The sequence below is a fragment of the Camellia sinensis genome, chromosome 5, assembly GCF_055761805.1.
Source record: "Camellia sinensis isolate YWXY chromosome 5, ASM5576180v1, whole genome shotgun sequence".
Lineage (NCBI taxonomy): Eukaryota > Viridiplantae > Streptophyta > Magnoliopsida > Ericales > Theaceae > Camellia > Camellia sinensis.
In genome coordinates, this window is record NC_138965.1 from 194,651,056 (window position 1) to 194,666,228 (window position 15,173).

The 15,173-nt window shown below is 31.6% G+C and overlaps 1 protein-coding gene across 3 annotated transcripts; it reads right to left on the reverse strand.

Annotated features, from left to right (window-relative positions):
- Positions 1–40: 40 nt before the first annotated feature.
- Positions 41–8,487, reverse strand: LOC114261689 (isoprenylcysteine alpha-carbonyl methylesterase ICME). Of its 3 annotated transcripts, XM_082870989.1 has the most exons (11): positions 8,101–8,485; positions 5,656–5,732; positions 5,411–5,480; positions 5,208–5,288; positions 4,679–4,753; positions 2,515–2,616; positions 2,252–2,392; positions 1,986–2,051; positions 1,731–1,874; positions 623–713; positions 41–446 (listed from the first exon to the last, which is right to left on the reverse strand). In XM_082870989.1, the coding sequence occupies exons 1-11, from the start codon at positions 8,412–8,414 to the stop codon at positions 285–287; spliced, it is 1,323 nt and encodes a 440-aa protein (XP_082727115.1). In that variant the 5' UTR covers positions 8,415–8,485; the 3' UTR covers positions 41–284. The 3 variants fall into 3 exon arrangements, with proteins under 3 accessions (XP_082727115.1, XP_082727116.1, XP_082727117.1); XM_082870990.1 differs by lacking the exon at positions 1,986–2,051 and having other exon boundaries at positions 8,101–8,487; XM_082870991.1 differs by lacking the exons at positions 1,731–1,874; positions 1,986–2,051.
- Between the last annotated feature and the right edge of the window lie 6,686 nt (positions 8,488–15,173).

Here is a 15,173-nt window from a genome sequence, read left to right on the forward strand (position 1 = left end):
ATGAAGGAAAAAAAAAAATGGAGGACTGAAAGATAATTCGTTTGAACAACAGGAAAAGAATTTCGTATTCACAAAACGGGAAAAGATACAATTTGCTACTACGTCACATTCCAGTTGTTCTCTCTCTCTTTCTTCATAAGAAATTTAAATTTCAAGAATCATTACTCTTTTTTTCGTGATATGTACAACAATGAATGGATTAATAGGTCAAGAAAATAATGGAATTGGGATATCGGTAAGCTGATCTGAAAAAAAAAAAGAAAAAAAAAGAAAAAAAAGAGAGACTAAAATGGGCTGACACTATTTGCTAACTTCAACATAAACTCAGGTACAAGTCGTTTTCTTGGAGGTGCGACTGCGTCTTTGGCGCGGGCCTCTGAATCTCCAGCATGAGTACGGGAGACTATATCTTCAAACATTTGATCTTTTCCTCCTCTCATTGGATCCTAAATGACATACAGTCCAAACAATACGGGAAAAAAAAAATGATAAAGCATTTTCCCAGGTAAACAGAAATCACAGAGAAAAAAGCGTATGAGAATTATTTCAAGATAGTAAGTACAATGTAAAAAGAATATGAATAAATAAATAAAAGCAAGTGTTGAAACATGCAATTGATTACCTGCACGAAAATATCTGTGTGAGTCCGTCCATCATACAAAATTGATTCAGCTTTCCCACCAACTCTTTGAAGTGTGCCTGCGAAATTCTTGCTGCACACAGAAAAATTTATGTAGTTATTTATGTAGTTATTTGAGAAGAAAAAAATTAACAAAAGATGGTGAATCGACTTCCCTTTTACCAGAATCATAGTAAAATGACACACAAATCAATATTTGCTGATGCATGAGTTAATTATAATTTAAATCAACCAATCTCCACAATATGATCTAATTCTAAGATTTTTTAAATATAAAGACTTCATATGATGCAAAATTGTGTGAAATTTAAAATCACTAGTTAACAATAGGCAATTAAGGTCAAGTTTGGCATACACAAAATAATCTATCTTTTTATCTTTTTATCTTTTGTCCATCACATCACTTATCTACTTTTCTGCACATCTTTTTGTAAAAAGACAAAAAGTACACTTATTTAGGTCATTCCAGACAACCCCTAAATATTAGGTTGAGCAATCAAAATAATAATAATAATTGCATGATTCATGTACAAAATGTTAAGGATGTTTAGACAGATGAGTAGAAATCAATAAGATGATACCAAAATCGTATTGATATGCAGTTTCAAATTCAACAATCTCATGCATGATATGTTCCCTTTCTAAGTGTAAAACTAAGCAAGCATTACCCAGTCATTCTCATGTTATTTTTTCATTAGTACCCAAAACATCACAGAGTTCGAACTTCCAAACTTTGTTGAGCCTTCATACAGAGTCAACGGATTCAATTTTATTTAGGGAAAACTTATATTTGATTTCTCATTATGCCAAAACTGATAGCTTCTTGGAGTCAAATTCATATTTAGGCCAAGTTTGGCAATTGCAAAATAATCCATCTTTTTATCTTTTTTCCATCACATCACCTCTCTACTTTTCTACATATCTTTTCGTAAAAAGATAAAAAGTGCACTTATTTAGGTCATCCCAAACAACCCCTTATTCGAGTTTAAACACACAACCACCCCCCCCCCCACCCCCAAAACCAAAATATATATATATATATATATATATTTATTTATATATACAGAGTCATTTGGGATGGGATGCAGACCTGGCATCTGATATAATGGAATAATCTCCAGTGCCATGAAAAAGGACAACAGGAGGTAGGAGAGAGACTGCATTTTTAACGTTGGGGTCCTGTACCATTACTTCAGGAGAAAATCGTCGAATAGATTGCTCCCCCTCCATTATGCTGTTCAGGTAATAGAAATCATGGGGTCACATGAGATGTCAGGCACGATGTAAGTTATTTATTAAAATAGTTTGTCCACCGCAAACTCTTTGGAATGAAGAAGATGGGTACCTCAAAAAGATTGAACGGTACAGACCTCGACTGTGGAAGTGATCTACTAAGTTAAACAGATTGTACCTGTTGACATTTGTCAATCAGTATATTTGTTGAAAAAAAATTCTAAGACTTCTGTTGTACAAATCACACACACACGGAAAAATATATATATATACGTAGATATATCTTCTAACTTGAACCATCTCACCATGTTAATTTCTACCCCAAAAACAAAGGGAAAAGGTTCTACTCTAATTTCTTAGAATTAGACATAAACTTACCCTCCAGATAAACCAAAATAAGCCTTTAACTGGGACACACTCCAGGAAGTACTCTCTACATCACCAGCCTCTTTAATCGCCTGCTCCAAGAGAGAACAAGCAGCAATATGGGCACCAGCTGACTGTCCCATTAAATAAATCCTACAGAAACCATAATAATAATAAAAAATTAAAAATATGGCATGCTTAGCAAAAATGAATTCTCAATATGATTTCATTGGGGTATTAAAACAAGATGACGAAGAAGTTTATGAAGTTACTACCTGTTGGGATCACCTCCATATTCAGCAATATGATTGCACACAAATGAGATACCTTCAGAAGAGTCCTTTATCACATCACTCATAGTCCCCTGGGGGAAATTTCTGCCAGAAGAGTGTTACAGGTAATTAAGTTTTATGTACTTATGCATGTGTAAAATGCTCATTTACAGGAATACCGCGTAACTAGAGAAGCAATGCTGAATGAAAACATGCATAGGGATGACATCCATGAAATCGTTATGAAATGGGTAAATCAACAACAGAAATCTACCCATGAAATTTATTTGGACTATGAAGATTTATTTAATTCACATCTAGGACAGAAAACAATAGAAGAACAGTTCTATGAGCCAAAGCTGGTTATTTAGCAGTGTAAACTATTAACTGTGACGAAATGTGATTACGGTAGAAAATTATTGAAATCAGCTACAAGCGGCTTCTGATGAAAAGAAAAGAAAGAAAAAAAATTACATCGTTTTAACTTGTGTTACACAGTTTTTGGAGGGCAGAGATGTCCTGAGCCCATCATTATGTAACGAAAGGGTGATGAAGGTTACGTTTTGTTACCTTAGTGTGTTTCACATCACTACAACAAAAAGCAGTTTTGGCGACCAAAAATGTAAATTTCGTCGCTGAAAGTAGGACAATTGGCGACTGAAATTGAATTAGTAGCCAAAAGTGTAGACTTTTGGCGACTAAAACAGTTTAGTAGCCAAATGTGTACTTATTGGTGACTAAAAATCAGATTAGTCGCTAATTGCATGGGTTTTAGCGACTAAAACAATTTTAGTAGCCAAAGGTGAAGGTTTTTGGCGACTAAAAAAAATTAGTAGCCAAAAATATAGGCTTTGGCGACTAGAAAATGGTTTGGTCGCCGATTGTAGGTGTTTTACCAACAAAAAAAAATGTTGTAGCCAAATGTAAAGGTTTTTGGCTACTAAAAAATTTTTAGTAGCTAAAAGTGGACAATTGGCGACTAAAATTGAGTTTAGTCGGCAAAAGTGGTGGTTTTGGTGACTAAAAATCAGTTTAGTCGCCAAAAGTGGTTATTTTTAGACGGAAATTAATTTTTTTAGCGACTAAATTATTGGTAGTAGCCAAAACTAAGGTTTTTGGCGACTAAAAAAAACTTTAGTCGCCAAAAGTGGCTCCCTTTTTTTTTAATAATTAATTTATTTTTTACATAAATTAATATTGAATAAAAATAATTATATTTATATATATAGGTTTAAATTAATACGGGTCAATATACTATATAAATAATATATATTGCACATATATTCATGTGATCTTGTGGTGGCATAGTGGAGGGAGTGTTGGTAAAGGTTTACAAAGTAGAAGGTCCGTGGTTTGAATCTCAAAAAAAGCAAAAAAGTTGGTAATTTTTTTTTTTTTTCACGGAAGCACCGTTGGCGACTAAAATTATTAGTCGCCAAAAGTCTTTATTTTGGCGACTAAATGGATTAGTTGGCGATTCAGTGAGTATTGGCGACTAAAGGATTAGTCGCTAAATGTATGATTTTGAAAAGTGTAAATCACTATTAGCAACTAAAATGTTGGTCGCGAAAGAGATGCTTTTTGGCGACTAAAAAAGTTTTAGTCGCCAATACCTCTGCCGACCATCTATACGCGACAAAACCAGCGACTAAAAAAATTAGTCGGGGAAAGTAAAAAGTCGACTTTTGGCAACTAAAAACGGACTTTTTTTAGTCGCCAAAGGTGCTTTTTCTTGTAGTGCATGTTGAAGATGTAATAATCCCACTATTTGCAATTGCCATTAAATACAAATGTCAATATGTCACTTTGGAATCTCAAGAATCCATTACTCTAAATAAGTGTTGTATCAATAAATTGAAAAGAAAAGAAGATAATGCTATAAGACACAAATAGACTTATTTGAAATTCCATGTATATTCAAATGAAGTTCAATTCTAAGGAAACACCCACATATCCCAGTAGTCATTAACAAAAAATGTGGGCTTCCCTTTGCAATATTAGCAGTGCTTTGAACACAAAAACTTCTTTGATGGGTACATACGGTACAAGGTCATATCATAAAAGAATCCTAATGTGCCCATCAGAGAGCTTCATCCAAATGGAGAATTGAAGATGATAGTATGTACTATGAACGCAATAATTTATGCTTGAAGTAAAATCATATCACCTGTAATCTATGCAGGCCACTATAATGTCTCTTTCTGATAACTGTTTCCCTAAAAGACAACCCCATGCTTTATAACTGCATCAGCAAAAGGCTTCAGAACTTGTTGAGAACAAATAAGCATTCATACAAGAGGCATTTCAAAAACTCTCCAACCAGCTGGTAAACCTATCTTTCTTTCTTTCCATTAACTCTCAACTCAACTCAATCCATGTATTATATGTAAAATCTCTTCATGGAAAAGCTTCGAAGTTTTACTTTGATTCCAGTCTGCTTGCTGACTTGCTATTATAAATGTTGTTTTGTCACGTTCCATATGCATGAGATACATTTTCATATTTCATTACAAATAAACATCATTCAAAATTACGTGTAATCTAAAATGGGGGCATTAACAGCGGAGGATTCATCCGAGTTGGTAAATGAATATGCTCCTCATATGGGGTTCAAATCTCCTCGAATTAAAGGTTCATTTTGAAATTTGTCTTTTTAACAGCCAATTCATGCATCCAAACACATTGCAATCGCTTACCCAATTATCCAGGCTCCACCTGTTACAAATGAAACAACTGGCTTCGGGCCATCAGTATTTTTAGGTAAATACAGATCCAGCCTGCACAATTACATTTTGATTAGTGATTCATCCCATGAGATTCATGAGAGAGAATGTGCACAAACTGATTCCAATGTTGCATCCAAAAGCACAAGAAATAAATCAAGTAACAAAGCATTTACCTATTTCTTGGTTGATCACCATAAACTATACCTCTACGGAGTTGCCTTGAGAAGAAATAGTAGAACGCAACTACACAAACAAGTGAACTTAGCTATCAATAAATCTGATAAACATGACCTTGAGCACATCTATAAATACAAACAATTCACAAAAGCCAAAACTAGTGGTAGAAGAATACAATATTAAGCTATAGGATGTTGAAGCACGGTAGAGTTTGTGTAACAGATCAGAAAACTTTGCAAACCTTGAATAAAACCAGGGAAAATTAGAAAAGCATAACAGCCAATGGCAAGTAATCTTGTGATGCCTCTGTAGCCAACCCTGAATAAAAATAAATTATCAGAGACATCTAAACAAAAAAAGTTGATAATATACTGGAAACAAGTGATATTCCAATTCAAGAATATCATACTAAAAATAATGCGAAACAAATTCCTGCAAGTTATTTTCCTTATTTTCTTTCTTGTTCTCCATTCTTTTCTTTTCTTTTTTTCTTTTCTTTTTTTTTTAAAAAAAAAATTATGTCTACATGTTAGAGCATTTTTAGTTACTCTACATTTTAAATGTCACATGTATTATAGCATTCTAATCCAAATATATATATATATATATATATATGTATATAAATATAAATAAAATAGCAAAACTGTAATCAAAGAGGAGTGAAATCTTCTTAATGCAGCATTGCACATACGCCAATGTTCTACTCACATCTATTACTCCTCTTTGAAAGGCTTTAAGTCATGGATTTTCACTCTTCACATGTCCTATTGGTTACATAATCTCCTGGTCAAATCACTATTATTTATATGTTACTTTTAAGCAGTGTTTGGATCATGGATTTCGGAAGGAATTTGAGAAGGGAAAGAAAAAGTAAAGAGGAAAGTGAATAAAGTATAAGTTTTTCTTTTCTTTTTCATTATTCCCTTCTCTTTTCCTTTCTCTCCACAAATCATTCCTCAAATCCATAATCCAAACACTGCCCTAGTTTTCTCCAAATGCACACGTGATATAAAGTGATTTGTGTTGCAAGTGTTGGGCTCCACAAATGTGACAAAAGTGGAAACCCCCAAGGTTCAGAGATGTACATATAACTACTTTGTGTCTTTCATTGTCCCTCATTTGTATCCCCTAACTTAACAAAATCACTCCAAAAATCCTAGAACTACTTAGAATAGCATATATTGATTCTCAAGCAACTATCATAGTGTCAACTTCTAGAATTTATTTTTCCTCTAGCCTCACCAACTTGAAACAAGCAACAAATACTAAAAAAAATCATCCAAATATGTTCAACTGTCATTTAAAAACCATGACATGACAGATTGTGACTAGAAATTCATTTTCCCCTCCTATTATAGTTATGCCAATATTTGCACTGTAAATTATGTCTCTGGAAAATCAATACATCTGCCAACTACTTGATACCCCAACATATTTTAATAGTGATAATAACCCCAATGATAGTACACATTTAGGAATTGTAAGTCAATAATAGCATATTCTTGGCTTCTGGAAAATCAATATATTCTTGGCCTTTATGTGCTTACAAGTTACAAGATATGTGCCTACCACATTAATGATATGATGTCAAAATTTTTTCATATTCAAGCCATATTACTACCCAATCCAATTTGAAACACCAATATAACACACAAAAAATAAGTAAATAAATCAACTATGCCTTAAACAACTAGTCAATATGCAACTGTGACAACATTGGGAAAATTACGGTGTGCCCGTTGTCACTTTCCCCTCAATTAAAAATTCCTACATTTTACTTCTTAATCTTATGATATATTATAATATCAACCTTCTATTAATATTCTGTTATGAAAATATGACGAAAAATTGGTATGTAAATTATAAATTCCAATTTTACGACCAAAATGGTCATGTAAGAATTGGTTTATATACATATATATAAGAAATTATTTATGACCAACATGTAAAAACTTTTAGTTGAGCAGAGAAAACAACGACTGTTCACAATTGAGGGTGGTAAAGTGTAATTTGCACTTTTTCATTTCAATACCTTAATTAAAGGGGTTAACTACACTGTACCCTTCAATTATCACTAAATATCACCTTGACCCTCCTCCATTTTAAAACAGTACATTTAGAACCTTCACCTATCAAAAATTATTTTATTTTTCCCTCTAAGGTGGGTCTTTGTACAGTTTTTGATAATAGAGAGTCTAAATGTAAATTTTTAAATTAAAATAATATTTAATAATAGTTGCAGAGGTAAACTGCAATTAACCCTTAATTAAACTATTAAGATATCAGGAAAAAAAAAATGGCATAAATAAATAGATAAAACCTAGAGCACATGTTTGATTAATCGGATTATAGCGTATGATTGCGATTATTAGTCCATGGTCTCCCAATCTCATATTCAATTGCAAATTTTATTAAGAAGATCTTTTCTTTTTTTTCTTTTTTTTTTGAATCATACAAATATATTAACAGGATTACATATATGGCAGACGTTCAACCAGACAAAATTGACGAATTTTTAATATTGAGATGAGCTGGGAACATAATTTCAAATATGAAAAAAAAAAAAAAAAAAGAGAGACAAAATAAATTGTTATATCACTAATTCTATGCTAATTCATGGAATTATTAATATTTTCGCTATTAATTCTGTTAATCAAACAACGCAGAGAGAAATGAGAATACTTACCCGAAATATCGCAAGAGGTTGAAGCCAAGCCGAGTCATGAGATTGGTCTCCGACGCCGCATCCCCAATGCCCTCACCAAACGACGTGCCACCGCCGCCGGCAAGAGAAGACTCGCCGGCGGTCCGACGCCGTCGTTTCTGGAAGAATTTCGAACCACCAGTGGCAGTGCTTATATAGCTGGAAGCACTAGGAAAAATGGGTTTGACTTCAATTGCCCTCTGCCCCTCAAATTGTGGAGAAATCAGAAGCCGAGTAACCGACACATCTTCCTCCCCGATCTCAGTAACATCTTCTCCACTGCCATTGTCCCACATGGGTTTGACAGAGGAAGGATCTGTGACTGCATTTTTTGATGAGAGAGAGAGAGAGAGAATGAGGATGAGTAGAAATAGCGAGCAAGCGATTTTTTTCCTAGAAGGCTACGTTGTGTTTTGATGTGACTTGCCAATAAATCTCAACCACACAATATAGTACTCTAGGAAACTTTAGAGAAATTTCACTCTAGAGGATCCTTGGTGAGAAATAGCAACAGCTAGCTGGGTCTCTTCTGGGCCTGAATTTTACTTAAAATACGAATTGTCTCTTATAATTTGAAAAATTACAAAATTTTCTCGTCAAATTTTTTTATTTAATTGAATTAATTAAAAAAGTAAAATTTCTAACTGGTCACCTATATAATATTAAAATTATATGAATTATTAATTAAAAATTAAATTTTGACATTATTAAAAATTAGAGTAAATTATAATTTAACCCCCTGTGGTTTACCCTAAAAATATGGAACCCCCTTGTACTTTCATTTGTAACACTTAAACCCCTAGACTTTATACCATATTGTAATTTTTGACGGACATAACAGAAATGCACAAAACGACGCCGTTTTGTGCACCGCCTGATAAAAAATAAAATAAAAAATGGTAAATTACACTTTAACCCCTTGTGGTTTTTCCCAAAAACAAGGAGCCTCCCTGTAGTTTTATTTGTAACACTTAAACCTCTAAATTAAATATCAATTTGTAATTTTTGACAGATCCGTTTATTTAACCAGACCGTGAGATTCACGAGCATAAAAGTGTAAGCAGCACCCTCTCCTGCCAAAAACATTACACTTTTGGACCAAAACACCATTTCTCTCTCCCCTCATTATATAAATATGCAACAAACACATTGAGGCCTCTGAAATTGCGCAGATTATCTCAGGATTTCTTCCTCACCGCACAGCAAAACTAGCCTGCAATTCTACACCACCATCCACCCTCCATCTCCTTCTCATTTCTCTTTCCTTATCACTCGCTTCATCCAACAAACCAAGGCGATACCCACTGCACTGCCACACCATTCCCATTTAGCAGCACTACAACTAATATATATACACATATCTTCAAAAGCAAATCTCCAAATAAATTTGTCAAATGAATTGAACCCAGTTAGAATTAAAGGAAATTATTTTTTTGAATTGTTCGATAAAAGTTGCAAATTTTAATACAAAGAATAGTTAGAACTTGAAATAGTTTTTACCTCACAATTTCATATTTTTTTGGTTTGAGGTGTTGTATGTAGGTGGCTACTTAAACTAGGACAACCATGGCTACTTTCATAAAAAGGGAAAAAAAAAAAAAAAAGTGAGGAAGAGGGTTAAAAATTTTTTTGATGGGATTTATACCAACAAAACCCACTTTATCTTTTCCAAGGTGATGTTGAAAGCTAGTGGTAACATGTGCATCCAGCTATATATAGAACTAGTTTGTGAGTATTGAGTTTTGGTGTTGTTCCAATGCATCATTGGTTCAGCCATATGGTGTTCAAACTATGGCTGGAGTGTTATTCTATTCATGGCTGCTCTATCCAGCTTGGGTCTTCAAAATGGGAAGTTTAGATCATGTTGTGAAGTTGGTGCCGCCAGTCTTGGAGGATATTGGCGTTGCCGGTTTACTTCTTGTCGTTGGTGTTAGTGGTCTCAACGCGCATGGTGGTGGTTGTATTTGAGCTTAGTCCAGTCTGGTTTCTTGGCTGGTTAAGCTTACGGTGTGTAGCTCATGTTGCAAAGAGTCTCTCTCTAGATTTTCTCTAGAGAGAGAAAGTTCCAATCATGGTGGTGAAAGGAGTGGTGGGTTTAGAGCTTGTCGGCTTGTTTTAGTACCTGGTTGTTGTTTTACTTTGTTTGTTTCTCTTATGCACCAGTGTGTGTCTTTTTCTCCGGCGTTGGACTAGTTTTGGTCTCCGGTAACGGTGCTCTCCATGTCTAGGTTGTCTGTTTTGTGTTGATGTCGGAGGTGGTAAGTCACTGGTTCTGGTTACAAGGGTCCCCTCTGTGATATTTCTGCTCTGGTTTGTTCTCATCCGGCGTTAGTTTCGCCAGCGTGATTGTGCATGTTGCAAATGTTGTATTCAAGCTAGCACGTCTGCTGATATAGCTTGACGTGGTATAACTGGATGCATATGTAGGCTTGGTGTTGAAAGGTGGTGGTAACATGGAGCTCACGGTAAAAGAGAAGATTTTGAGAGAGAGAGATGGAAATAGAGATACGAAGTGATACAAATAAAATGAATGAGTGGAAAATATCTAAGGGCATTTATGACTTTTTATTACTTCTGTTACATCTATCCAAAATTACAATTTAGTATTAAGTTTAGGGGTTTAAGTGTTACAAATGAAACTATAAGGAGGCTCCGTGTTTTTGGGACAAACCACAAGGGGTTAAAGTGTAATTTACCCTTTTATTTTTTATCAGGTGGTGCACAAAAAAACGTCGTTTTGTGCATTTCTGTTACGTCCGTAAAAAATTACAACATGGTATAAAGTCTAGGGGTTTAAGTGTTACAAATGAAAGTACAAGGGGGTTCCGTATTTTAGGGTAAACCACAGGGGGTTAAATTATAATTTACCCTAAAAATTATTAATTAACTTAATGAGTTATTAATAAAATGACATATTTGTAATGAAATTAAAAATATTAAGAGACATAATGTAATTTCTACAATTACATAGAATAATTTATAATTTAAATAAACTTCAAAGGTATGTTTGTAATTTTCTCTAATTTGTGAGCTTGGTTGGGTTAGTTGTGATAGATGACAAGAGGCAGAAATAGAGGAAGAGTGGAAAATTTTGAAATGGTTTTTGTTTTTTTTTTTTTGGGTTACAGTGAAATATTTTTGAATGGGTTTAAATACGTATACAGATAATGATTCTCTGTATTTGAACTCTTTGAAATTGTTTAATTCAACAACAATGATTTATCCCACTAAAAATATCATCACTAATAGCACTAATGCATTAAAAAAGTAAAAAAAAAAAAAAATACAACTCCAAGACCAAAACATCACATCATTAATAGCGGGACCCACTGCCACCTAATTAGTGGGAGCACTAATTAGTTCTCCCAGACATTTTTCTTAATTCAATGGTCCATAAGTGTGTGTTTTTAACCTTATTTTATTTATTTTACTTCGGCTTGACCAGCTGACACGTGTTTTGTACTATAAAAAATAGAGTAAACTGCAAGTTTGGATTGAGTGGTTTGAAAAAATGAGATTGGGTCACTTTCGAAGAAAAAGAATAAATGATTTTTTTAATTTTTTATACAGAGTAAATCGCAAGTTTGGATTGAATGATTTGAAAAAATTAAATTGGGTCGCTTTCGAAGAAAAACAAGAAGAAATGAATTTTTTTTTTTAATTTTTTATATTCTGGTTTGAATAAGTAAAGGTGATGAAAATGAAACAAATTAAAATAGACAGAATCATATTTATATCATAATTCTCATTTTGAATCTCTTCAAAAGAAAAGAAATTATAAAAGAAATAATACCAAAATTGTCTTTTTAGATATAGAAAAAATAAAAAATAAATCTTATAAAATGTTATTTTGGTAATATAATATGAAATAATTTATTTTCTTTTCTTTTATATAGTTTAATCATACAAGATAACAGGTAAATATTTTTTTCCCAATTTTTTCTCTTCTATTTATCCAAACCAAAAAAAGAAAATTCACAATTTTTTTTTTCTTCTCTATAATAACTTATGCAATTTTTTTTTCTCTCTCTTCTAATTTTCCAAACATAGATTACTGTAAGAAAAAATATAGTAAAAGTCTAGGTAACAGAAAAGTTCCCAAAAATTTGACACATATTTTTATTCATAGTGTGCATTTAAACTCTATATTGTAGAATCAAATCATGAGCGCCTCATTTATTTATTGATATATTTGTCCTCTTAATTATAAAATTTGTACAAATATCTTATTAAGTAAGCTATTAATATGGAAGAGTTTATCGGCAGAATGGATAAATAATAATAAGTGATTAGGTTTTTTTTTTTTTTTTTTTTTTTTTGTGCCAAATGATAGAATATTAGTGTGTTAATAAGTTAGGTTATAACAAAAATCTCGCAATTGTTCTATCAAACATTGAATCTCTGATCTTTTCACAATCTAAAAAATAGGCTTCATTTGGGAAGCAAAAATTGGGATTTTTTTGACTATTTTAACTATAAAAAATAAAATATGCTTTTAACTTAATAAGACAAAACATCACATTCTACTTATAATCATTACATTTTTTCTCTCACAAAAAAATCAAAAATCCTTTCCAAACACGGCTTTTTAGTCCCAGACTAAAATAGTTAAAAAAGTCAAAAAGTCAATCCACTTCGCAAATGAAAACTATATATAGATTATTAGACCAATTATCTTAACGGAGATTTTCATATAATTATCTTTATAAGATGTTAACAAATATAAAATTTGATCAGAGAATCAATCACAATCCTTTCAAATAAAATTTATTTTACATTTTTATAAATCTCATAATTATATGTGAAGATTGAATAATTTTGTGATTAATTTCTCCATATTAACCTTGCTTGCATTGCCGGGACGGCGGGAGATAGAAACTATAGGACCGTTGATTGGGTGGCAGGACAAGGGATGTGTAGGACCGGCCAGGTTGGTGCCACATGGTTTGTTATGATAAGCTTTACAACTTTCTTTGAGACGTTTGGATTTGTGCTTGCCTTTCTTCCCTTTTTTTTTTTTATTATTATTTTTATTTAGGTAAATTATTGCAAAAATTATAAATAAATAGAACAATTTTAAAATAATTACATTATAAGTAAAAAAATTATTTGTAGGTTTGACCCACAAGAAAAACTTGTACCAAACATAGAAAATATTTGTACCATACACACAAGAGACTTAGAGGGTGTTTGGGAAGGATTTTTTTGGTTTTTATTTTATTTTATTTTTACTAAAAGACAAATTGGTTATAAAATTAAAAAAAACAAATTCAAACAAAATATTACATTAAACTCCGTAATCATTTCCCTTTTTTTTTTCACAAATATCACATCTAACCGCAAAAAAAATCCAATTATCTTTCTAAACACAAAAAAAAATTTCTCCAATAATATCCTACAACAAAAAAACTTACAAAAAAAACCCACTTCCCAAACACCTATCTAGAGGTTATTTGAAAAATACTATATTAGTATTTTTTTTTTACTTTTTACGAAAAAATATAAAATGTGGATTGGGATTAAAATAATTTGGTAAAGAGATGACATGACTAAAATAAAAAGTGATGGGATTCCAATAAGATGATTGTGACGTGAATAAGATGTGATATTTTAACACATGCTAAACAATATCTTACACTACATGAAATGAAATTATTTTCTCACAATCCAACTAAAATGCAATTTATTCTAAATTATATTAATCTCTTTTGGAACTTGAAAAAAATACAACAAGTTTTATAATTTTAGCATAATTATATTAACTCTGTTTTTAATATAGTTAAATAAATCAAAACTAATACAGATAGCTTAAAATTATAAAGATAAATAAAATAAAATATAAATTTTAATATAAAAATATGATAATATTATTTATTTCATTAATATAACTAATAAATTATTGTTAAATTTAAGATAGATGTTATATGTATTAAAATGTTAAAAAAATATAATATAATTATATTAAATTTATAAAATTTATTACAACACTGCTACAGACCCCCACTGAGGGTCGACCCCCAATGATGTGGCGCAGTGCCATTCGCCAATTTTTTTTTTTTTTTTTTTTTTCTTTCTTGCCAATTACCTACAGTCACGTGGGCTGGAAGTCGCTGGGGATCACCCTTACTAGGGGTCGTCCGCATTTTCCAATTTATTATATTTATTTTCTCCAAAGCATACTATTTTTTATTCTTTCATGTATACTTTATCTTTCGTATGATATCAATGCATGACACTTGTACAACTCATCATTGTCATTCGTTGACTCGTGGCAATTCAATCCGTAAAATGTGTTCACGTTTGGAGAAGGTTAGGTTGGATAGAATTGTTAATAAAAGATGATTAGTAAAGAGATTAGTAATTTAAAAATTATTAGGGAGGAAATTAAATTAAAGGGCATTTATTTTTATAATAATATGTGAAATGATTAGTGATAGAATTGTTAAATTATTTTTATATTAAAAAAATTAAAATAAATATTAAAATAAACTAGTACACTTGATAAAAAAAATATATAAAAAGGTAAAAAAGTAAAATTTTTATATAAAATAGACTCAATTTACTTATTATTTTTTTAATTTCATTCAAAATTTACCCAAACTAATCATCTTACTAAGGAAGATTACTAAGTCTTCCATACTAATAATCTCTCCTACCAAATCAACACCAAATAAGCTGGTGATGAGACCCACAACCATATTAATCCAGTCCAACCACCTAAACACATGGCCTAAACGCATTTTTATTCAAACCTTTAAAATTGATATGATAATTTTTTTTAATATGTTTTTAACTCTTTTATTTTATTATTTTATTTGGAGAAATTTAATTTATTAATTATAATGAATTTCTTTTTGAAATGGACTATTCAAATTATGAAAAGAAAAAAAATTAGCATCTGCATCATTCGGCATCCAATTGAAAAAGCAATTTTTTTGAATTTTTTTTTTTTTTGTCTATAGTGATTTTTTTTTTTTCAAATTTATGCTAAATCTATACTTTTTCGGTCTGTCTACTATAAAAGTATTTAAAAACAAAATCCAAAAAACTTCACT